Source organism: Nymphaea colorata, chromosome 1 (assembly GCF_008831285.2).
Source record: "Nymphaea colorata isolate Beijing-Zhang1983 chromosome 1, ASM883128v2, whole genome shotgun sequence".
NCBI lineage: Eukaryota > Viridiplantae > Streptophyta > Magnoliopsida > Nymphaeales > Nymphaeaceae > Nymphaea > Nymphaea colorata.
The window spans coordinates 24434271-24459615 of NC_045138.2; the positions used below are offsets into that span (position 1 = coordinate 24434271).

The 25345-nt window shown below is 38.5% G+C and overlaps 2 protein-coding genes across 8 annotated transcripts; both read right to left on the reverse strand.

The window, feature by feature from the left end:
- Positions 1 to 454: 454 nt before the first annotated feature.
- LOC116264770 (uncharacterized) lies at positions 455 to 9953 on the reverse strand. Of its 4 annotated transcripts, none has more exons than XM_031645170.2 (17): positions 9789 to 9953; positions 6202 to 6281; positions 5789 to 5936; positions 5474 to 5578; positions 5301 to 5366; positions 5106 to 5213; positions 4595 to 4678; positions 4393 to 4511; positions 4158 to 4259; positions 3604 to 3720; positions 3426 to 3491; positions 2626 to 2692; positions 2238 to 2291; positions 1468 to 1554; positions 1313 to 1351; positions 1189 to 1224; positions 455 to 955 (listed from the first exon to the last, which is right to left on the reverse strand). In XM_031645170.2, the coding sequence occupies exons 3-17, from the start codon at positions 5843 to 5845 to the stop codon at positions 731 to 733; spliced, it is 1332 nt and encodes a 443-aa protein (XP_031501030.1). In that variant the 5' UTR covers positions 5846 to 5936; positions 6202 to 6281; positions 9789 to 9953; the 3' UTR covers positions 455 to 730. The 4 variants fall into 4 exon arrangements, with proteins under 4 accessions (XP_031501030.1, XP_031501014.1, XP_031501038.1 ...); XM_031645154.2 differs by lacking the exon at positions 9789 to 9953 and adding an exon at positions 7307 to 7701; XM_031645178.2 differs by lacking the exon at positions 6202 to 6281.
- A 7111-nt stretch (positions 9954 to 17064) lies between these two features.
- Positions 17065 to 22670, reverse strand: LOC116246209 (uncharacterized). 4 transcript variants are annotated; one of them, XM_031617955.2, is made up of 5 exons: positions 22271 to 22670; positions 21624 to 21673; positions 20052 to 20129; positions 18174 to 18743; positions 17065 to 17714 (listed from the first exon to the last, which is right to left on the reverse strand). In XM_031617955.2, exons 1-5 carry the CDS (start codon positions 22395 to 22397, stop codon positions 17151 to 17153), a joined length of 1389 nt encoding a protein of 462 aa, XP_031473815.1. In that variant the 5' UTR covers positions 22398 to 22670; the 3' UTR covers positions 17065 to 17150. The 4 variants fall into 4 exon arrangements, with proteins under 4 accessions (XP_031473815.1, XP_031473814.1, XP_031473817.1 ...); XM_031617954.2 differs by having other exon boundaries at positions 18174 to 18753; XM_031617957.2 differs by lacking the exon at positions 21624 to 21673.
- Between the last annotated feature and the right edge of the window lie 2675 nt (positions 22671 to 25345).

Below are 25345 nucleotides of genomic sequence, written 5' to 3' on the forward strand. Positions count from 1 at the left end.
ATCAATCGTCTTGGTCGCTTGAGGACTATAGCTCGTAATTAATCCAACAGCCCCCATCATCAGTTTCAAAAAGTCATCCCATCGTCCCCTTCGATCTTGACCAGCTTTCCTTGACGGGTTTGCCGGTTCAAAGTTGTGTGTTGAACAGGGGGTGACGGAACAGCGGCAGGTTGGCAGAGAGTCAGGAGTTACGAAGGTGGAGTCTCCAACAAATACCCGAGGCAGAAAAACGAGACGACAGAAAGTAATAATGTAACTCGTGCAAGCTCAAACAAACACGCCCACCAACAGGCAACAGCCAGCTCAAGCTCGGTTCACGGCTCGTGCTAAAGACTGCCAGTCTATACCTCGCCTTGGCTCACATCGTTTTTCTTTCCAAAAGCATATTTTCTTAACTACCAATGAAAAAACAAAAAAAAGGCATATGTCCTCCACATTATTTGACCATAAGAAGTACAAAGAGAACCTTCCTCAAGATGACATTAGTCATGTCAAAATATTATGGCCTCAGCCGCTGTTTTTCTACAAAGTAAAACGGCATAATTCTCGTAAATTTCTGTTTTACATGAGCAGCAAGCTAGACATGTGTCGCCTTACACATAATGAATGAATGGTGTCGACTTGCATGTATAATCATAACGTATATTACATTACCACATTTACAATGGCCAGCAAAACTATTGTTGTATAATCGAATAAAAATGAATAGTTATAAAAAATCAAAACTCGATCATTGTTTGGGGCCATATCTTCGGTAAGTCAATCCACTTCTCGCGCGTATTGGCATTGCGCGTGCCCTCTCGCGTAATGGGATTGCACGTGCCCGATGAGCGGCACCCGGTTTATCTGAATCCGGCTTATGGCCATATGGATCAATCCAGTACTTGTCTTCCTTCACCGCTTGGTTCCACCTCTGCTTAAACGCTTCCAACTCTGCACTAGACTGCCTCCGGATCTGCCCAAAGCCAAATTTATGAACGAAGTCATAAATAACTAACGCTGCCTTTCGCATGATTGAGTTGATGAAACAGACTTAACAGAAGATGGGTAATCATGAAACTAGAACTTGTATAGCACAGGAAGTCTTCTGCATTGCGCAGATGCTCATTGAGAAAATTGCAATGATTTAGGGAATTAAGTTTCAGCGGTATTGCTTTAAAAACACGACATTGTTTTAACAGAACTCACCTCTACTCGAACATCAACTGGTGGACGCCTTCGTACCTGGATGATAAGGAATATTTAAAAGGGAAACTAATTCAATTACCATTATTCATTCAACTGGATTGGTTTAAGAGCTGCAGAGAACTACCTTTACCAATGGTCTACCAGGTGCAGTAGCATCAGGATACTGGACAAGAAAGAAGTTTCGACCAATAAGGGGACAGAGACAGACAGAGAGCGATAGAGCAAGAGATAACTGATTCTAGCATAAAATCCAAATAGAATTGGAAAATCAAATCCAACCTTTCTCGAAGGACCACCAAGTGTTGGAATTCCTATATGCACAACGTACTCGCTATCAATCACTCCAACCTTCTCAGTTCGGTCACCCTAAATCACCAAGATGTGAACCGATAATACAATAACATTCAAACTTCAGGATGAGCATCAGTAAGGCAGAGTTTTATCACTCTGGATAAAATGCTATATCCAGACATAAGTATGAACAAGAATAAGAGGACAGCACTATTTTATAGAGAATAATCAAATTCCTGGTATGCCATGTCTACAACCAAGTTGCTAAAAGGACAGTCCTTGGAAGGACAGAGGGGCGAAACCAATGATTTGTAAATAAAAAATGTTTTAAAAGATCATCATGCCCCTCCCCAGCGAACCTTTTACAAAACAATGATGCTCCCCCTTTATAAAAGTCTACTGGTTCTGACGCTGGAAGGACCATCTTAGCATTAATGTTCAAACTCCGAGGAGCTGGTGGTACATGATTTGGGTTCTGCCGTATTATGCATACCAAAATCAGGTAGGATATGTTTGTGGAAATAAGCATCTCAACAGGACCCACATCAACAATGCACCGCTAGAAACGATTAGTGCATGTGCAGTTTCAACTTTCAACAATGCACCGCTAGAAACGATTAGTCATGCTAGTGGCATCTATATGAATGAATGTGAGCAAGTTAGCAAAACCGTAATGTGAACATGGAAAGCAATCCTCAGCTGTATAATTCCCAATTTCATTAAATCTTCCAACAGAACTATTTAAGAAACGTTATTACCTGAGCACAATATCCGAGTTTCATATCCAAGCCCCATCCGTGTACAAGATCATTCTGTGGGGGGTGGAGGAAGGAAAGACAGATAGATAACATTGATCAATGAGATTCACATAAATCATTTTTACAATTTTTGTAAAGGAGAAAACAATAAACTAGTTAATATGCACAAAGCTATAGGGAAATAAGAAAATTCTGAACAACCAAAGTTTATGACAGACGAATTACTTATTGCAAGATCAGTGTGGTTCTTGAAAATGCTCAAAAAGACAAGAGAATCGACTTTCAGTCATATTCTCTTAAGATTTGTGGAGCTGATGACTGAAACTGTGCATCATAACCATTAAAAGAATTAAAAGAAACCACAATAAAAGTTTTGGTTCAAGCATGCCTGTATAAGATGCCATGCACAACGCCAAGCAGCCCTTGAAAATACAGGTGCCATCCCTTCAACCCATCTACACAGTAAGAAAGTCATAAGCAACAAATGTTCTTGAAAAAAGCTAGTGTCCTTGTGTCTGCTATGCTGCTCAAACGCAGAAACTATGCAACTAAAATAGAAAATGGCACAGATATTATATGTAAGCTTCTTCAAGCATGAAGGCTAGTTCTAGACAAGGAGTTGTTAATCTTGCACATGAAAATATTAATCATGCTCTTTGCACAAAACGCCATGCCAGTTTTGTGCATTCCTCCGTCAAACAACCCGTTAAGGGACTAGAAAAAAAAAGGCGATCACAAAGCTCCCTCATGGGACTTGTAGGACAAGAACCTAATGGCACTCACTCTGGTGATACAAGTTGTCATACATCAACTGATTGTCCAGTAACTAGGCTATAAGTATGAGTGACAAAGCAATTCCTTCTGCCAGGTTACGCTGATTCTAGAGTTCATGATTTCACATTTTACCGTCAATGGAAGAAGCATTTACCCAGTTGGTAAGGATAAGTTAATAAGGTGTCATAGGTCATTTAACCTGAACATATTTATGGCATAATGCTACATATTAAGTAAATTCCGAAAGCGATAGGTTTTTTTGTACCGTACAAGGACAAGCTGTGATGTGCCACAAAGCACTGTGGGATTTACCAGCATATTAAAGCTTAGATTCTCACCCATGGCAATGACATAAATTTACTATAACAGTATAACAGAAATCTCTTGCAATGCAAACTGATGAAAGGACCATACCCCGAACATGGTGGCCCTTCGCTTGTATTTGAACATTTTGTGCTTCCAAAAGTACCATATATTTGCCTACCGACAACAAGCATCCATTCCTGTTAGTCAATCTTTAACAGAAGAGATCCCATAATTCCTGTCTTAAAACACAAACCACTGGATAGATAAAAACATGCAAGGCAATCACCTATGGACCCTCCCATTTTTTTTCCTTACAGTGATCCTGTGATGCACTTCAGACAAATCAGGATCCAGCGCCGGTTGAGAAATCTCCAAGCCTTCTGCTTTCATAATTTGCAAGTACCTTTTCCAGAGAAAATTATAAGTAGGAAAGTCAAACCTCGTAACACTTCTAGGCTTCTAGCACCATGAAACTAGATTAAAAGATCATAAAAGAATTGGGCCATCATAATCATCGATTCAACAAATTACTTTATGAAAAATAGCCCAATTCTATTATTCCAAAAGAGTAAAAAGCCCACCACATACTATAAACACAAAAGATTTAGCTAGATAGAAACCACTACTTGGTACTGATAATAGAATCACGTCCTATAGCTAATATCGTAAACAGCAACTCTTAGTACAATCAGATCTCTAAAGATAAATCCAAATTGGTAATGCATGAAGATGTAATGTTTACACTTGATAATTCGAACAGTCACTTATTTACTTCATCAACACGAGAATACAGGATGCAAAAAAACAAGTGAAACATATTAATAAGTTCTCATTCTTTACCTTCCTGGATGGAAATTATCTACTCCTATATCTTCATCCCAAATAAAAACGTAATCATAAATAGATATTATATCAGGATGCAGAAAACGCTTCGCAAACCACCTGCAGAATACGTGAGAATTGTAAATGTATAGTCTTTGAAGAAAATATCTGAGACACAAGAAAGACTAAAAGGAATATAGTGCACCACACGAAGGAATATTATTCTCATTAATTTACAATAGCGGACACATACCATTTACTTTGGTTATTTGCAACTATATGAATTGCCTTGCTGTGCCACTGAAGGTCATTCCATCCATTAACATTACCATCATAATGAAAGAGAATAACTGTAAAATTCTGCAACAAAAACTGAAAAATGCAAAGTTATTAATAGAAAAAAAAATTGCATTTAACCATGCCATCCACATTATCTTAAAGTTTCAAAAGAGTACCTTTTCCACAATGGTATCCACATTTTTCTTTTGCTTGATTCCAACAGGCATTGCTAGGAGACTCCTATTAGTATCCTTATTTTCCTACAAAAAATAAGACCTATTCATTAACCAACCATACGCATGAAATTTTTAGGACCCAAATATTGTATACAGAGGTGCCTACCTAGACATGCATTCTAGCCAGCTAAAGTTGCAGCAATTCTATGTCTCAGTATATCTAATTACTTAAGAACATAACCTAGATCATTTGTACGATCATGTAAAAATAAATTTAGAAGAAGAAAAAAATTAGTCCCTGAGCTTCAGTAATTTTCGGGGTTTTGAATCATTTCATTCAGTAACACATGAAGCACAAGGTAAACTGTTTTTATAAAAGGAAAAAAAAAAAAGAGAAATATATACATTTTCGTTACAAAAATGTAAAACTTTCTAACGTCAAGTACAAGTTATGCAAAATAAAGTAATAAACCCCTTCAGGTATCATTGCTATCCTCAATTTGATACATACCAACAAGCGGAAGCTCTTTGCTGCCCAAAGAGGTCTTAATTCCAAATCAGAAGTTGCTTGCACAATTCCATGGGGCAAGGACTCATGACCCGAAGTACCATAGATTTCCTAAGCCAATGGATCAATTGACAATTATCAGATGACAGTACCAGTCAATTACCTTGTTCATAATCAATATTTTAGATAATATCTTACAGCAACAGTGTGCAAATGATCCAACTCTTCTTCGCTATAAAAAAGGGGGCGTATTTCTCTTTCCATCTAAGCATTTGCCAAACCTCATCAGAAGCATGTATTGAGAATACGTGGCAAGACTAAAGCAGAAAACAGAATTGTTGATAAAGAGAAAAAAGAAAAGATCTTCATACCTCTGCCTGCTGGTTTCTTATCCACATGGTCATTGAGGTGAACAGCAACATAACAATGCATGATATTCCCAAAAAGGGAATAACTGACCTGAAAGTACAAACCCCCTGTAGATCGAAATTTCCTTAGTTTCTTAGTGACATATAAGCCTCTCATGCTCAATTACCAATAAATAACAGCTGTGCTGGCAGAAACCCTTTCAAGGGCCACATTGTGACCAACGTGCAAACAAAGGCGTGCCCCACCAGCTTATCAGTAAGAACCAATAATTGTTTGAACACCAAATAGAACACGTAGACATGCCGTAGATAACTTACACCATCCAGTGCCCAAAGCCTGCATTTTGACTTTGATCCCGAAAACCTGGAGTTCATCGCTGAAGAGAAATATGTTTGCTTGCCATTTAGAGGCAGAACATTCTCCTCTTGCAGGTTAGCTGTCAAGTCACCACCCCAAATTTAGATCCTGCGTGGACCGAGAAAAGAAGTAATTATTAATGAATAACCATCAAACAAAGCCTTCGTAACCACACTTTTCTCCGAACAAGGGAATGCACAAACAAAAACGCCCAAGACATTCACAACATTATGTTGGAAAACAAATCCTCAATGAATTTATTAAAACTCGCTTAAAAGCATCTGCCGAGTTAGCACGAGTATTTCACTGTTGTCAGAAATTGATGAAATTTGAAACATCAACTCCTGAAGATCAAAGAAAAGGAAAATCTCACCTGCAGTATCAGCGCATCACCAACAAGAAGGGCCACGTATTCAACTGATTCAATCAAAACCGTATTTTTTACAAGAAAAGCTGCACGTGAAAAAACCATTAAAAATAAAACCTACCATGGCCCAAAACAAACCTCCAAAATCACAATGAACAACAACAAAACAAAAAAAACACTCGTTAAAAAAATGGATGGTTCTCAAAAATCTCCAAAGCGGAAAGTTTAAATAAATAAGCTTCGATAGTTGCTGCAGAGTCGTTCTCCCCGCGAGGAACAACCAAGACTAAGCAGGCCTGGAGTGTAAAATGCGCGATCTAATAATACTTTACACAAACACAACAGGGAAATAGGGAAACTATATAAACGTCATATAACATGGAAACGGTGCCGCTATACGGGACAACTATCAGGCACACGAGGCCATAGGAGTAAGGAGAAAGGTCATTGTTATGTAAGGATTTGAAAGACGTGAAATCTGAAGCCAAATCCCTTCGACAACCTTGCCCCTTCGGTTCGGGGATGAAAGGACGACGAATATTAAAAAAGATTGGACGTTGCATGATTGTTTCTCTTTCGTCATAAACAATCAAAACAAAATTTCCTAAATATGAATGGAAAGAAGCACTAGGGAATTAATGCGCACGTTCTGGCAAGAGCAGAATCCGGCATTTTGAGGACCATGGACGACCAGGAAATCGGCCGGCAGTTGTTTAATCCTGCTGGACATAGCATTGACAGCCCCATCACCGGCGAGAGGTCATTCACGCGTTCCCTTTTTCCGGTGGAATCGCGGGATCACGCGTCAGCAACACTTACAAACCGAAATTTCAGATTCCAACACAGGAAAAAGAGAAAATGGCATCCAAGAACATTCAACACAGTAGACGGACATTTTCATCCGAGTTGTCTCCATTCATCTCAATCTCGCTGCTTTCCGACGAGACTCAATCAATTGGTTATATAAGAGACGGAGAAAAGTTAAGCTCAACCAGGACACACATTTTCCATTAGTTAAACGGGACAAGATGCCCGTTCTCCATCCAGAAACCGAGATCTAATCCCAAACAAACACACTCTAAAGAAAACGACAACTCTGGTAAAAGCTCACCAGAGAAAGAGAAATAAACATCCAGAGTCGGCTCTGTAACTTCTTCCGTGGAGAGACTCCCTCAGCTCCTTCGGCAAAAAGAAGAAGATGATGATGAAGATAATGAAACGGAACGAATCCTCAAAAGCTAGCAGTATGACCGTTGAAGACGCCGCAGAAGTGAAATGCCCCACCGGTCCGGAGCTCCGGCCGGCGAAAAACGAACGCCGCGCCTCCTAGGCTCCTACCACCTACTAGAGTAGCGTAACAACGCGATGAAGAAGCAGAAGCAGGAGCTCTCGAGCTCCAACCAGCGGGAAATCGAACGACAGGCCTCCCACCGTCACTTGATCCGTAGCTCCGCCCGGCGTCCGGAGGATCTCTCTCTCTCTCTCTGTCTCTCTCTCCACCTCGAGGAACAAATCAGATTTATAGGGGGGAAGGACAGGGACGTTTACACGTTCTGAGATTATGTGGTAGAAAAAATTACTCGCTCAATTAAAACGCTTTACGACGTCCTCTGCTTACAAAAACACCGCATGACATTATTCTTAATTCAGATTAATACCTCGAGATATCTTGAATGTATAAAAACATACCATTCACTCGTCCATATATTATAGCTACAACCATATCTGAGGACCAGGTATTTAAAGCTTTAACGATACAGATTCGACCTCGTTGCCCGAATTGTACTCGAAAAGATCGTACAGTTAAAGCAGGATTTAGAATGAAGCCAAATTCTGACTCCAAATCTCGACTGAACTCTAAATAATAAGACTTATTTATGATATTAGGACGTCAATGGTTGGATACTGTTCCATATTATATGATCCGAACTCTAACCCGATTTGTAAGATTCGATTAGAAATCTGAACCTGAACTAGATTTGCATTTGTCCCCGATTTCGAGATGAGAAAGCTCTATCTAAACTCCAATAACAATGAGAAGAACAGGAAGATTCAATTTTCATCAAATTATCTTTGACCACAACTCTCGGCCGAGGCAGTGACAAGCCGGATTGAATATTTTTCAGTTATATATTCATGATCCAACCAGTTCACTGCGGGCGTAAGGGAGTGAAAAAAACGAAAGATACGTTGTTGAGGCGGGAATTTGAAATATGGGAAGGGTTCAGAGTGTTTTCCGTAGAGTAGCGGAGAGAGAGGCACGGGGACGCAACCGGGGAACCGACACGTGGTGAAGGGGCGGAGGGAGGAGGGAGCGGTGTCCCGGTTGGCCTGAGGGGCTGCACTGCATGGGAGTCGCGTGGCGAAAATGTTGCGTTTTCCCAAAGCCACCAAGGCGGGTCGCTTCCACTTCAGGTCTGCTATCCGAGTAGGGACAGGGCTATGGCTATGCAGTGTGGTGCCTCGTTTCGTTTGTGCTTAGTACCGCCTTTGCACGATACGGTTCTCGGATTTTATTACTTTAACATAAAGAAGAAGTCTTAATTTTCGAGTTATTTTTTTTAAATTACATATTTTGTAAATTTCTTATAAAAAATAATTTTGTTAAACACCGTGGCGTCAAATAGGAGCAAAAGTATCAAAGTGAAACTCCATTAACTCTTGAGAAAAGAAAATGCTAGTTATTATTTTCAATCGTTAAAGTGTGTTCGTATTTCTTGGTTAACAGACTTTTAAAAAATTAAATTGTGGTCAGCATGACTTTTATTTAAAACTGCAATATGAGGTTGATCTAAAAAACTTTTTATATTGATCTATAACATAAACAAACACCCAATTTAAGATATCAAAGAGAATTTGATATCTTCAGTTTAGTCAAAACTTCAGATATGAGAGAAGGGAGGAGGTGGCGTGATTTTAAATTCATGAATCTAAAATTTTCAATTACCTGAAATTACCTCACGGATCCAAGGCTATCTTTCCTTGTCAGCATATTTTCGAAAATTAGTTCCTCCTCTAGAATTTGTTGTTGGTCGCCTTTTTGCCATTAAGAAACGAAACAACTTAATTACCTACTTATCTCTTAATTAATTACAAAAGTGAACATGTACTTCCATCTGCGAGTCTTAAGTTTGACCGACTTTATATTGGATAGGCTTAAACGTAATGAATCGCACTTGAAGATCTGACCTGAAACTGACTGTGCGTTACTTGCATCTTCAGAAATTTTAAAAGTATTTCAGATCTGATCTGATTCACATTATGAACGAAATCGGAAAATGAACTCACTCGAAGTACCTCAAATAGTGAAACGGAAGAATAATAAGAAGGAACCTGCAAGTTTCAAACTGAAGAAGAAGAAGGAAGAAGATGAATAGAAAAAAGCAACGCAATAGGAGAATCAACGGAAGAAAAAGCCGCAGGAGCAGAGAAGAGGAAAAGCGTTCTGAGCGATGAGCTCGAGCCAAATGATTTTAGCACAAAAACGACATTTTAATTGCGTATGTTTCTTCTTTAAGATGAAGAAGGCAGAAAAGCGCGGAGGATACCTCTGATGAGAATCGAGATGGACGAGGAGCGGGAGGAGGGAATACCTTCGCCGCCGCCGGCAGCTCAACAGTCAATGGCGGCGGTCGGGACTGTGATCGGAGGAGCTTCAACAGGTTCGTTCTCTCTCCCGACGTTTTCAATCGAATTTGGAGCCTGAAACGAGTGAAAGGAACCCTCGATATTTGATTTGCGCCTGATTTAGGGTTTCGACAGAAAAATCGGCCGATTTTTCTGAAGTTTAAACCTTTCCGTTCGGCCCAGGCCATCATCAAATAAAAAGAATGGCGGATTGGGGCCCAAATTTGACAACATCTTCCTTTAAAATAATCATTAATTTAAGACAGCGTCAGACGGTTGGATGGAAAACAAAAAAATATGCATTAAATTTTGACGAAATCTTCCAGCCGGATATGATCCATTTGCAATGTTGTCAGTAACTAAACAAATCCCTTGCCAAAGAATTTGGAAAACAAACTCACGTTTTAAAATATTATCACGTCTCATTAGATAGAAGCATATTGCCCGAGTTGAGTTTGATAATCTTATCTCCTGCCTGAGTTTATAAGTTACGAAACGCTCTCAAATTGGAAAGAAACTCGAAGTTATCACTCGTTGAAAATTTATTATGTTAATCGCCCATAGGATGGGGTCGTCAATATAGAAAGAGTAAAAAATCTCGTCCTCATGAGGCCTCGAGCACGTGGAGATGGACTCGAAATCTCTGACCGCCCATGGGCTTCGACCGAATCGACCGTCAGATCCGACTTGGCGCGCACTTGATCTTACACAAAACAATTAATTTAAAACCCTAAAAATGCGCAGAGCCGGCCTCCTTTTTAGGCTTCTCCGGTTAATCTCCCTTTCAAAGCCACTTATTTATTTTTTATTGTTGTTCTTTCAATGAAATAATCAACTAATGGGCTTGTTTTCTTTTCTTTCTTTTTTTCTTTTATGGTTTAGCCATGAATATAGAAATCATGGGTATTAATAATTTTATGAGCCCAATGCTCGAGCTTTCTTCTTTTCCTTTTAGCACTCGAAAGAATACCTGACCTGTTTTGCCTTTATAAAGACATACTTGAAGAATATAATTTCTTCATAGATTAGGTGGTTGCATTAATTGCAATGGAGGGCCAAAAAATAATAAAGAAGCTTGGCCCCGACAAGCGTCCGGTCTAATGAATAAGCGTAGAAAAAGAGTTGGTCTCGGCCTTCTTTAATCATTTTACAGAAAATATTCTTATATTTTACAGTCAACCACATGAGTTAAGCATGAAACAGAGTGGGAGAAGTTCTCAATGTAGCACCAAAAGTTAGGCACTTACTTTGTAGCTTTGGTTGAAAATTAGGCTGCCTTGGTTGAGTTTTTGCTCGTCACTCACGTCACATCTTAAAGTATACGTGGTTAGTTTGGACTCGCTTGATGGTGAATCTAAGGTAGTTTGGCTTAAAAAAAAATAAAAATAAAAATTGACATGTAAATTTTTAAAAATTTCACTTGTTTTATATAAAATTTTGAAAATTCGGCACTAGTCCAAATTTTAAAATTTTAATTTTACTCATTTCATGAAAATATATGTTATCTATGAAGGTGTGTTTGATAGCATGAGATATTGATTTGAAGGTTTTTGTTTTTTTCTGTATTAGACTCATAAAATAAATAAATGCAAAGTTTCATTGATTGAATCATTAAAATTTACAAGCAAAGTGAATGTCCACCAGTGGACCAATTGATAGATAGCTTTTTGGATTTTTCTCATCGTCTGACAAAAAAAAAATCTAGCTACATTTGAAAACTTTGGATCGAATAGGACAGTAGTAAAAAGAAATATTCCAAGGAGAATGATGAAAATGTCAATAACTATCCGCTAGCAAGGTAAATTTTCCACAGCAACAGACAGAGAGGCGATGGCCGACTTAGAAATTTAAGTTAGAAGCAAAAAAAAATGTGTATACATGAAGTATTTTTTATACCTTAAAAGTATTTTGACAAGTAGAAAGGGGAGAAAAGGGGGCTGTGTCCCCTTGACTTATATGTAAATCACTAAATCTGTCATTTGTTCCAAGAAGTGTGATATAATTCACCATGTTGTTTCTAAATCCAACAATTATAGACACAACTATATTATATTTTTAGAACAAGAACATTATGTTCGTTTTTGTAAAATGTGTTATAAAAGCACTTTTTTTTTTTAAATCAAACACGACCAATGTTAGTGTATTTTCATGACAACCAATACTTTATATCAGTTCATTTCATTTAAGGAGTGCTCGACATTAGATTACGTCAAGAACGATGCATAGATTGAACCAAAAAAATGCATCCAGTTTTGCCTTGTGCTTTTTCAATACTATTTCTACCGGAGTTAATTTCCAGTCCCGGTTAAGGATCCCGTGTTTGCAAACATCTACACGTGATCGTCATTAAATGGATTTGTCGGTGCTTATTTTTTTATTGGACCTCTTTAGGTCGCTACCGAACCGGACTACGTTCATGGATCCAGGTCATGAAATCGAAGAGATCAGATCTCACTTGAATTGCCGACGTTAATGGCTTCGTACTAGATGCAGCGATGCATAAAATTTATTCATCGATATTTTGCTTTGATCCTAGAAGTATCTAATAAAAAATTTAAGATCCAATTTATTGTTCCTTGCGATCAATGCCCGCTTTCATTACATTGTCACCCTGTTGATGCCATAATAAATATAATTCCGTGTGGACCTTGGTTCAAATAGACCCTCTATTTTTTATTGACAAGTTGTGATAGACGCATTCTTCCAAAAGGGCGCATCAAACAAATTTCACCTCTTTAAACCTAGATCCAAGAAGATCAGGCGCAGAACCATGAGACAGGCAGGGGCCATGGCCTCCTCTCAATTTTAGATAAAAAAAAAGAAATGTATTCTAAAAAAATAATTTAATATACATAAAAATTTTGAAACCATTCACCGTTAAAAGTTTGAGAGTATAATCTGTTCCTTAATGAAAATTTTCTAGTTCCAGCCCCAGAGACATACAAGATTCATTTATCTTCCTTTACCTTCTATACTTTTCTTTTTCTTGCATCAAAAGTGAAAATCCGTTTATTACATCAGGCCTAACAAAAAAAATTCAATAATATAAACTGGCACCAAGGTGCATTGGGAGTATAACATTGGAAATTAGTTACATCATGCTAATATACAACTATATGTTCTTATAATTACATAATACAATAGTTGCGAGACAAGTTGCAATCCCTACTTTATGAGGAAAAGTCGGGAAGAAAAGAGAAGATTTCAGTAATGGCAGGTCCCACTTTGAAGAAGCAATCCCTTAAGAGGGAATGGGACAAAAATTTGAGTTTGCATATAGGTCATAATCTTTCCATCATATATATATATATATATATATATATATATATATATATATATATATATATATATATATATATATATATATATATATATGCGATAAAGTGAAGCAACGAAGATGGCACCAAATCAGTTCAATGAAACCTCTTGCTTTGTTTTCCATCATATATATTTGTGTACTGCAAGTGGTACAAAAAAAAAAAAAAAAGACCTGTAATCTTGAGCATATGCTCCCCATTCAAACAAAGCATAGAATGTCCCGTGACACTCTACCTCCAAAAATCTTATCACACGTTTGAGGGTACCAGAGAAAAGGGGAGGCCAACGTCTTGAGACACGGGGTGTCTCGTAACTTTTGTCTTCCATCATTCAAACACTCAATGCATTCATGAAACACCGTGTTTTGCCTCATTCTTGTTACCAGATGCTAGCTCGAATGATAGATAGAGCAAGTCAGGTAGCTTCGCTTACCAAATGATAAAGACATTGCTGGTGACGGCGCTATGTTGCACAAGTCGACAATTTTTTCCAGCTGACATATGGAAATGTGACAAATATTACAAGAGAAATGCACATTTTTCACTTGCATATTCAAGTTTAACTTTTAATTGTTCATAAAGTGATAGATGTTTTATTTTGAAATAATAAAGTTTTGTTATCGCTAGTCTTGCAAATGTAAATGGTAAGAATAAGAAACATCCAAAACAAAAGAAATGAACTTGAGTTGGACTTCATCGAGGCTCGAAACAAGTTAGAACTTGCCAAACATAAGGGCATCACTTTGAGGGGACTGTTTTTTCAAAGTAAACATTAAAAAAGAAATGATAGAAACTACACACATCAGGCAAGGGAAGGGTTCACTAGCAAGCTTGAACAACAGGTTTGGGTACCCGACACATACCCGGTAACCAGTTCGGGTCGACTCAATTAATTTTTTTATTATTTTTATATTCAAATTTTTTTTATTTTGCATTTAAAAAAGATATTGTTTTTTATTTTAATCGGGTCAGGCCAGGCCGAACTTCTGTTTGGGTATCGGATATTGGGCTGCAGCCCAAGCTCAGGTTTCAAGCGTCGGGCCGACCCGAACCCAACTCTTATCGAGTCGGGTCAGGCAGAGTCGATCGGATGCACAAGTTTATTCACTAATTGGCAAAAGCATTGAATGGTCGAATTTGGATAGGCCGTCCATGTCATGTGAGCCTGATGGAGACTACTTGTCTAGAGTTTGGCATAAAGCCAAGTCACAAAGGAATTGGGTACGGTGGAAAATGACGAAACCCTTAAACAAGATCTCGATTCTTTTATCACAAGATGGGAGTTGAACTGCTTTTTGAAAGAAGTTCCACATCGATCAGGACAGTCGAGTGGCTTAAAGTTTTTCTCAATCTCTTTTTTCTTTTTTTTTTTGGTAAAATATTACCTTGTCAATGTTAGGAGTTTGTCGGATATGCAACTTAAAGGATTTTATGAGAAGATTGGATGGTCGAAATTGCTTTAATAATTAGAAGTTCTTAAAGAAAAGTAGTTCATGGAAAAAAAAAAAAAGAAAAAGAAATCTAATGCTTGATCCAAGGTGTAAAATATTTTCTTGACCTCGGAGGCATTATAAAAAACTAGACTTATATCTGAGAGTTCAGATGAACAAATACTTATGGCAGTTGGCGACAAGAAAATTTGGTACATAACAATCATTGAATTGAGGGATCAGATCGCTCGATTTCAACATCCACTTCTGCTTATCACAAAATATGGTTTTGTCAACGAGGAGAGAAATTGTTCTAACAATGGGTTGTCATCACATAATCTCTGATTAGCGAAGATCAGTTTTTGGTCGCCAAAACTCGACATAGATCATGTTTTTCCTTATTCTAAACAGCATTTGCTACAAATCCATCGAACTTTGTAGCCTTAGGAAATCAAACACAAACAAGTAATTTATAGCGCCCAACACATCCATACAATTGGAATTTTTTAGAATTCTTGCTTTAGTTACAGGTTTCAATAGAGGCGGAGTTAGAAATTTCTGGTTGAAGAACAGTAGTACTTAAACTTTAAGACTTTTAGAGGATAGAAATATGTAAATGAAGAAAATGGTTCTGGACCCTCTTCCAACTATATTGTATGCATAAACGACTAGAGAGAGAATCATTAATCAGCAATCAATGTTCGCCTCCATGGTGGGATTAGGTTGGAGTGGTTATAGAGTCCTGGTGTGGGTCTCATCGTTGTGAAGCCGTCCCGCTAATCATGCAGAAAGCATGATAAGACATTTCACCTGTCTCCATGATTGAAGTCGATCTATCGGCCACGGATGTGAGCTCAGAAACTCCACTGCCTTTCGCCGACCAATACTTTCTCGTGGTTTCTTTTTCTCTGAAACAAGCAAAGAGAGCCCCACGTGGTCGAGGAAGTCATGTATATAAATGTACACAGGAAGAATGTGAGAAGAAGAGCCATGCATGTTGAGGATGGGATGCATGCATTTAAATGCTAACAAAAGCTCTTCAAACAAGATAATTAAGAAGATCATGAAACGAGAGCCCCACGTGGTTGAGGAACTTATGTATATAAATGTACGCATGAAAAATATGAGAAGAAAAGCCACACATGTTGAGGATGGAATGCATGCGTTTAAATGCTAGCAAAAGCTCTTCAAACGAGATTAAGAGGATTATGAAAGAAAAGAGTGAACTCTCTCTCTCTCTCTCTCTCTCTCTCTCTCTCTCTCTCTCTCACACACACACACACACACACACGTGGTCTTAGTTTCAGAAGTTTATGGCTCATGTTAACGCAAGCTATCCTGCAAGATTGGGTGGATGCCGGCGGAGTAGGTTATATTTCAGGCCCTAGCACGGGGCAGAGTCAGGCCTAGAAAATAATCTTAAAAGTGAAAATGAGCGAAGCTGGTTTTGTGCACACCTATTTAAGAGTTGTATATGTAATAACCAAAATACCTCCATTAAAATTAAAAAAAAACAATTTTTAAGTAAAAAAAAGATTGTGAAAAAGTAAGAAGCTCAAAATACCTATTGCTTTATAAGAATACAAAAATACACTCCACCCTTTGGTGCATACTTGTTGCCATGTGTGCACGAGAAAAAAAGTTTTTTTTTTTTTCTCTTAAAAAGTTAAACATACGTTTCTTTGATTAAAATGCCAAAACAGATCCCTAAAAGGCAGAATATGGAGATGGCGGAAACGGACACCTTCTAGAACGCTCCATCATTGTATGAATGAATGGCATCTAAAACAAACAATACTGACGCAAAATATTGTTGTGATTGGAACTACCATTAACTTTGTTTGTGCAAGGGAAACCGGGCGAAGGGCCGAACTAGCTTAAAATCCATACCTTAGAAGGTGTTTGCTAACATCTCAATGGACGCGTCCCAAACTTGAGACACATTCAAAAGAGTGAAAGTAGTGGAACATTATCCAACACAGAATCTCCAATCCTTTCACAGTAGTTTGGGTTTGGGACAGAAGCTCTTTTTTTTTTTTCCTCATTGTCACAAAAGCAATAATTCATGTAAGCACATTTTAATTTGTTTAAATGGGACATCCTATTCTTCTTTCTTCATCTTAACGTTCTCTATTCTCCCTCTCGCCACATAAACGGAAGACAAGAATATGATTAACAGTTTATGTGCATTAGATGTCGGAGTCTTAAAGACAGATCCCTCACAGCTTTCGCCAACAGCCACGTTCCCAGCATTGGGTTTTTAACTCCAACAGCACTTTAATGCTTCCCCCATCTACCAATTCAAAGAATCTAGTTATTGATTGTTCCTATTGTTTTTAACGGTAAAAAAGTCTTGTTCTTTTCCCAAGAATACTTCTGCTTAATGGAAAAAATCTACCCAATTTGACGTTTTCTAAAGATACACGTACAAGCAGCCGTTAGGTGCTTCCTTTCTTTCCAACCATCCCCAACATGGCCATCCACCACATAGAAGATGAACAAAAAATTACATATTTATATATATAAACAACAAAAAAATTTACACAGTAATCAAAGGCAGCGCACCGCCTCCACCAGCACTTTACCTTTTCCGGCTCGTGCCTGAGGAACCCTTTAGCCGCTTGGCTCTTCTTTCATCACTACACTTTGCAGTTCGTCCTGCACGTCTCTTTGCAGGAAAAGTTAGCTTAGCTCTATCCTCGCCATTCTTCCGGACATTGCGCATTTCTTTAGCAGCTTTACCAGCGGTAAGGTGCTTGCTTGGTCGGGCGCTACGAGGCTTTACTGGATTTGGCATTGGTTTGTCGAGAAGAACAGATCCCATATCCATGGTTTCAGGCTTATCCTTCTCCACAGTTTGAGGCTTTACTGGACTAGGAATTGAGTTGTCGAGAACTGATCCCTCACCACTAATCTGTTCCTTGTCCAAGAATTCCTTGAACATTTTGGTCACAAATTGTCGCAAACTTACGGCTGAATCATTCTCAGGCGAGTTCTTCCGGTAGTAAACTAGAGCATTGTTCAGTAGCAGCAGAAGATCCCTTAGCATCTCCAAACTTGTTCTGTAAGTTTTCCCGTCCACACTTCTCTTTATCATCTCCAGGTCAATATGCCTCCTGATCAGTCTTTTGTATCTAGGTCTCCTCTGTTTATTTGCAAGAAAGAATTTTGGCTCAAAAAGCGGAAATTGCAACAATTAATGCGATACACGCTATGATAATCAGAGGCTAGTAGATGACACTAACAAAGTTTGAACAAAGTGGGGAGGCAATAATAGCAGCTAATGCCATGAAGAATTTTTGCTCTCTGTCATTCTCTCGAGTAGCAATTTTAATGCTATTTCTAGCTTATTTGATATACAATTGGTAATTGTGACTACTATAGCTCTGAATATTTACCAAATGCTATGATTATGATGCATGCCAACGGCAAACTCCCATATGTATAACTCAGAAAATTGACAACCAAAATCAGAATCTTCTTTATTCAGGTTCTTTAACCCATGCATTCCTATGATAGCACCCGGGCAAAATTTGATTTCAACAATAATCTCCTGCTACCATAATCCTACACATAGAGGACTACAAATACTACTTGGTCTCACCTGGCTCTCAAGCCTTCGACGAAAGACAGCTCCATCCTTGTGCTCCATAACGCAGTCAAGAAATTGAGGCAGCCAATCCAACCTTGAGACCATGCTTTCCTTCCTCTGGCTGTCGTCACTGGTAGCTTTGATGATCTTCTCATGATTTCTGGCGGTTTCAGTTGCTTTTTCTTTGACGATGACATCATTGGCAGAACTCAACACCTCGCTTTCCCCTGTGCCATAGACATCCTTTGTCCCCCCGCACACTTTCCTTCTCCTACCCCCTCTTCTCTTCCTTAGAGGCCCAACCTTCCCCTCATTCAACTCTGGTAATTCCAACTTCACGTTGTGCCTTGCTTCCTCAGGCTCCGCAGCTTCGACAACAGGAAGCTGGCTGTCTTGTGACCAGTCTCTCCCTCCTTCCTCCACATCCTGTGTGAAGCTACCAGCTGATGAACCTTCCTTAGACCTGTCCCTCCTAGCAGATTCCCCACCATCGACATTTTCGACGGGTGACAAGTGCAGCGGGCTTGAACCATTGTCCAACTCACCATCTCCTTTCTCAGCCTTGAGGTTTTCAATCTTCGACTGCAGAGATCTACAGCAAGTAATCAGTGAGTTCTGCAATCACTAAATTGCGCAAGTGGCCAGACATAAAAATAAAATAAATAAATAAACACATATATGCGTATACGAATATCGGAACGTACTACGTGTGAACTCATTAAGACTGCTCTGAGATGCTCGAACGAATAAATTTATAAAATGGTCTGAAGTCGATGTTTATTTTTTTGAAAACAATTAATTTGCGCATGATAATATGTAGGCCATGAAATTAGATTGACAAAGAACTCAAACTGGTTCTTATGGTTCAGTTATGATATTTCATGGTCCTCATTTTCTGCATACATATATTGTGGGGATATTGTTAAAATATTGATAATAATTTTTCAAAATCTTGACAAAGCACAAATGTGATAATTTTGCAAAACGCAATGAGCCATTTCTTAACATACTTTAATGTTTTTTGCCTTTTCATATTTCAATAACTAATTGGAATTTGGTCAATGCTTTCTGAGTACAAACCTCACAATTATAATTTTTTCTATTATTTGTTAAAATTTTTCTTCTTCCAGATCCACCAGATTATTTTGAGAAACAACAAACCTTTCAAGTAATACCTAAAAAACACCTCATAGATCAAATGAATGACATTCCCAAGTTTTGTGTGCCCTCGTGTCCCTTAAGTACAAGATAATGATCTCACTTGATCTAATAAGCTATATATATATATATATATATATATATATATATTGATTGAAGATAATTTTCTTGTTACAAATCATGTCTTGGATAAACTTTTTTCAAAATAAAAACATGATTTTTTACCCTCAAATTTTAATGCGTTGTAAAGTCATTAATTTTTTTAACGCTCTTAATCATCTTTTTCCTATGCATTCAGATAATATGCTTCAAAAGTTCTCATTGTTAGGTAAAGTATGTGGAACGCATCCGACATGTCATTCTGCCCACCTGACGACTTGATGAATGGTTTAAACAAATTCACGAATACTTGGGGCAGGCCATTCAATTTCGCTTGCTCCTTTTATACATGTTAGCAACAAAATGTAAATTAAGCTAATATTATGGGGATATAAATAGAGGCATCGAGGGGCTTAAATTCTTAATGCATAAAACTTATTCACTAATTAATTAAGATCTGACTAGACTATATAAATAAAATAATGCAGTACAATCTCATTTTGTTGATTTTTCAGTGTAGATGTATATAAATAAAATAACTTGGAGATTGCAATAGGGTTGATACTCGATCACTAAGCAGACGCATATGGGCATGGTATGTGACTATGTGTTGCGTAAAATTAAAATACTAACCCAATGGAGTCCCCCAACTTCTCTATCTCCCTCTTCAACTCTGCAACTCGGAGCTTCCTCAACTCTTCGAACCATCCACTACAAATTGAACACAGAACCACCATTACATTCAGCATCGATTACGAAGTAGTCAAACGATGATTTTGTTCGCTATATTCTACCAAAAAACTATGCATCAACATTCCTATATATTTTCCTGCGTTTTTCACGTCAATATTCTCCCTACATGGACATTTGCTCCTGGCACTCGCCATGCATAATCGGCTCCGCCTGCAAAAAACCTTTGTTTTCGATTACCCTATATCTGCTTTAAAGACGGGGCGGGACGAGGGTGGTTCATATCCACTACAATACCACAGCGATACGATAATTGTATTTTTTCTTTCAGGAAAATAGTATAAACCGGCATGCTGCATAAGCTTTAGAAGCAATTCTGTCGTCACATGTTTCTTCCGCCATATCAACAGATTTTTTATTTTAAAAATGATTTAATTAACTAAAAGTTGACAGGGTTAAGCTGATAAAAACCTTTGAACAATTTTTTTTCTTTAAGAATATATTTATTGACCACTTATAAAAGCATGGAACAAAACATAATTTTCTTCATAAGTTTCCATACTTGTAGGTTATCAACCACTTAAATAATACCAGACATCCATCAAATTGTCGTTAGAATTTTGAAGATACTTAAGGACCATAGAGACGTAAAGGAGTCGGAACACAGGCTAAGCAGACCTCTTCCAAAATCTGTCATGGTTGACAACCCGAGAAAAAATAAGTTCTTAAAGAAAGGCTTCCTTACGGTACTGCTTACAACTTTTCATTAGATTGTCAACGATTTTAGGTTAGCAATAGCTAAACTAAACATCAGGAAACCATACATTTTTGTCTGTGGTTTTTACTATTTGCACAAGGTTGCAGCCTTACATATAGTAAAGCATCACAAAGATCGATCGTCGTTATCATTTTATTCACATATCGGCCAACGTCCTGGAAGGCCCGTATCGGCCTCTACCTGTAGAAGAGATCTTCCAACTTAGTAAAGAAGTTGGCTAAGACTTCGCGTCAAACAGTGGTTCCGCTGACCAACTTGGCAACCTTTCCTAACAGGTCACGTCGGGTCCAGAGAAAACAAATCCAAACCCGATCCGTGCAGTAACTATTCGACGCACTAGCGGGCAAAACCGGGTCGGGTTTGAGTTGAGTTGATTATCGTTTGAGGTCAGGAAAGTAGATACTCGTAACGGTCCGGGTCCATGAACCCGACCCACTGACAGCATAAAAGGACCCGCTGGGACGCGGAGATCTCGACCGATTGCCGTCAGCGTCGGGGGTAGCCCCGCCGCTTCCACGTCAGCAAAATCCACCAATTTTTTTTTCGAAAAAGTGAGAGAGAGAGAAACGGCCGAAGAAATAGCCATCGACCGTAATTTATTGGAAGTACAGGGGTGCAAATTAAGGGATGCGAGCAACTTGTTCATAATTACCATGGGGGACAGTTCCGTCCTTCAATAAGAAAGGTTGGGAAAGAAAAAAGTGAAAAAAAAAAGGGATATCGTAATTAGTTCTTACTCGCAGCCGCTGAAGCGCCCTCGCAAGTCGTGGTACTTGGTCTCGCACTCCTGCAACCATGCCCATAAATATACGAACAAATTACCAGGTTGCCACTCAATAGAATAAGCACCAGCGTCACATTGCCAGACAAGTCGGTCGTTTTATGGAAAATATCCCGAAAGACCAACCAAATTCAGAAACTCTTCGCGAAGAGCTAAAGCCTCCTTAGTCCCTGACCGATAAGGGTTCGGCGTTTTTATTTTTCATTTCCCGAAACACGAAAAATAAAATAAAATAACGACGACCCATATAAATAAAACGGCTCTGCTTATCCGGTTCACAAAACAGAGCAACAACGACGACCACCCAAATGTCAAGCACCAACGTTCCCCTGGCATTTTTCACGTCAGGAGGGAAAACGTGGCCGAAAACAGAAGCAAGGCTTGTTCTCGAGATTCACCCGCCAGTCCGACCTCCTACAGAAAACGAATCGACTCGTCTAATGAAAAAGCGTCGACTTTGGACCATTTCAAGAAAGACGTTCCTATCCTGGGGGTAAAATTGTCACTTGAAAATTCAGCGCACGTCCACCACCACTAACGACCATAATAAAAGCAATTAATAAAAAACGAACGAAGAGCATAGAAAGGAAGAAACGCTCTCACCTCGGCGGTGAAAAGGTGCGGGTGACGCAAGGTTCGGGTCTGGACCTCGGAGGAGACGGCTTCCCAGGCACCTGCCCCGTGCCGGAGAACCGCCCCGCCGAGGACGAGCTCCTCCCACGTCCCCCATCCCGCCGGCCCCGTCTCATCCATGGCTTCCCCAGTCGACGTCCTCCGCGTCACCCCCGCGGCCGCTCATCGCTCATCACCTCCGCCGGTTCGAACGTCGGAAAACCGCCACGACGATGACAGAGATCTCTGGAGAAACAAGACGAGAGGTTTCCCCTGGGCTTCTGAGACCTGGTGATTTCCGGTGGGGACTCACGACGAATGTTTCCTCGGGTTGGTGTGGTCTAGGTAGGGGTTGAGAGCCGAGGGAGGGAGGGAGAGGAGGATTTTTAGGTTTTCCTTCGACGCCCTCCTCCCCTACTCTCCATTTTATATATTGACCTCCGAAATGGATTACCAGATTCTCCTCATAAGAAGTTCGAAATTCCACTCTTATCCCTCAACCTCGCCGCCTCTCGAAGCTCAATGGGCTCGGTCCATTTATTTACCAGCTTGAGTAGTTTGCCTTTCGCTTGCCGTAACGGTTGAACTTCAAGAAGGGAACCGTTTTCTACAAGGGGAAGAAAACGCAAAATCGATTCGAATCGGTCTGAATGGGTTGGTTGATTTTGACCTTCGCCAAAAATATTTTTTAAAAAATGATTTTTAAAAATAAATAGAAAAAATTAAAACATATTAAAAATGGTTTGCATATGAGACGTAGGACTCCTGGACTGATCTAAAAAGTCCGTGCTACATGCGATCTTTTGTTTTTGATTTACCATCTTTTGTTTTTGGGTTAGCAAAGTTCGTTTTTCATTTGATTCATGTTGTTAAAGTAGTTAAAATTGTAATTTTATCCAAACACTACCTACCTTGTAATTGTATTATGCATAATGGCTGTGGATCACGTTTGAGTGTGTGCATTTGTTCAACTATTATTTAACTGTGTTCAACATTCATGTGAATTTGATATTTCTAGAAATTTCATCTAAAGAAGCTGGTTTTCTCATCCAAACAAAAACCAGGTTCTACTTGCCATCCAAACAGGAAAACCGCATGGCCCTTGACCGCATCTTAATTTTTTTTTTTTAAACATTTACATGTAAATTTTAAAAAAATTTACTTGTTCTACATATAATTTTAAAAAATAATATGTTGGCCCTAGTCAAAATTTAAAAACTTTAAAAAAATTTATGACTCTGCCTTTACAAGAGGTGTCATCCAAACACCCCCTTAATTTTTTATTGGACACTCATATGAAAAAATAAAAAAATAAGAAAGTATCAATTTAAATAAAAAAGCTTATGGGTAGGTATGCAGGGATGGAGCCAAGGGGGCCCCGCATAAGCTGGGCGTGGGCTCACCTCAAAATTTTTTATTTAAAATTTACATGTAAATTATAAGAAATTTTAATTGTCTTATATAAAAAATTTGAAAAATAATATTTCAGTTCATGTCAAAATTTAAAAACTTTAATTCAAAATTTATAGCTTCGCCCCTGCTGGTATGTGTGCTTTAGGATAATCACCAGTCCTCCAATATTTCAGAAGCTTTCAATCAAGCAGAAGATGGTATTTTTGCTTGAGAGTAGAGGAAAGAAAAGGCAAAATTTAGATCTTTTATATATTTTTTTTTTTTATAAAAAATCCTTTGGATAAGGGTGGAGACCAAGAGGGGGCTGCGTGGAACGTGGGCCCAATCTAAATATATATATTTTTTAAAATACACTTAAATTTTAAAAAAATTTACTTGTCCTTTATAAAACTTTTGAAAAATGATGTTTCTACTTATGTCAAAATTTAGAAATTTTAATTTTCCTCCCCTCATAAAAAAATTTTGGCTCACTCCCTTATCTCTTAAAAAATTTTTAACTCCACCCTGGATTTCCCTAAAACTTTAAAAGATTTCTAACATGCACCTAACAAAAAGGCTAATAACAGATGACCACTCAACCTGGAACATTAGTATTTATTTATTATTTTCAAATCACCGTCTCCAAACAGAAAATGTCAAATTGAGAGGAATAATTTATAAAAACATTTTTTTTAATTTAAAAAACAAAAACCAAAAGCGGAAAAATCAGACCAACTCTCCCGAAACAAGAGCAGGCCCAGTGGACTTATTGGTTTTAAAACGAGTCTGTAAGGAAAATTCACAAATCGACAGACAAAAGTTCGTCAAGTAACAGAATCGGGAAAATCCGTTTCCCACTTCCAAACGCGACCTACAATCATAGACTGGGATAAAATATATAAAAGCTTTCGAGCTTCGACATATGAAATGATATCCAAAACTGGTGGTTTCCTAGATTATTCAGTCTCTATATCCATACACAATGCTAATCTTGAGAACTGGTGGATTTCTAGATTATTCAGTCTCTATATCCATACAACATGCTAATCTTGAGTGTTTATGCTGCTGGGAAAGCAACCAAGTCTCACCACCTTGCTCCGATTTATATGTGCAAGAAGCGGAAGTATATTTGGATCGCATGTTGATTCTGAGAAGCCGAATTGTTTCAGATTCAGAGATCAGGTTACCACAATCAGATTGCATTTGATGAAGAACGACGTCTGATCATATTACTTCTTATATACTATTTTTTCTTTTAGCTACAATTAGTATTAGAGCGTGTACTTCAGGTGATAAACAGAAACAATCTTGGCATGTAGCTCTTGTTTCTAAATTTAATCTGGATTCCAATCTGAGAATTAGCTCTAACAAAACCTTCATATACCCCATTTGATCCAAAGAGTTTTAGGGAGAAATGACCCAAGATCATAAAGTCATCCATAAATAGTTCAAGAACTCGGTCGCTTTCCGTTTGATGCCAAACTCATCTTAACGGCATAAACGTTTAAGCTTCATCAACTGTACCACCTGACACTATGATTTCACTGTTCCAACTTTTAGATCTCTCGAGTCCACTAAATGAAAACCAATTATTTCGCCTGTTGCAGCTTCTGTGCCACCTCGATCAGCTAGGAGTCAACGTCTTAATATTCTTCTGTTTTGGCTGTTTACTGT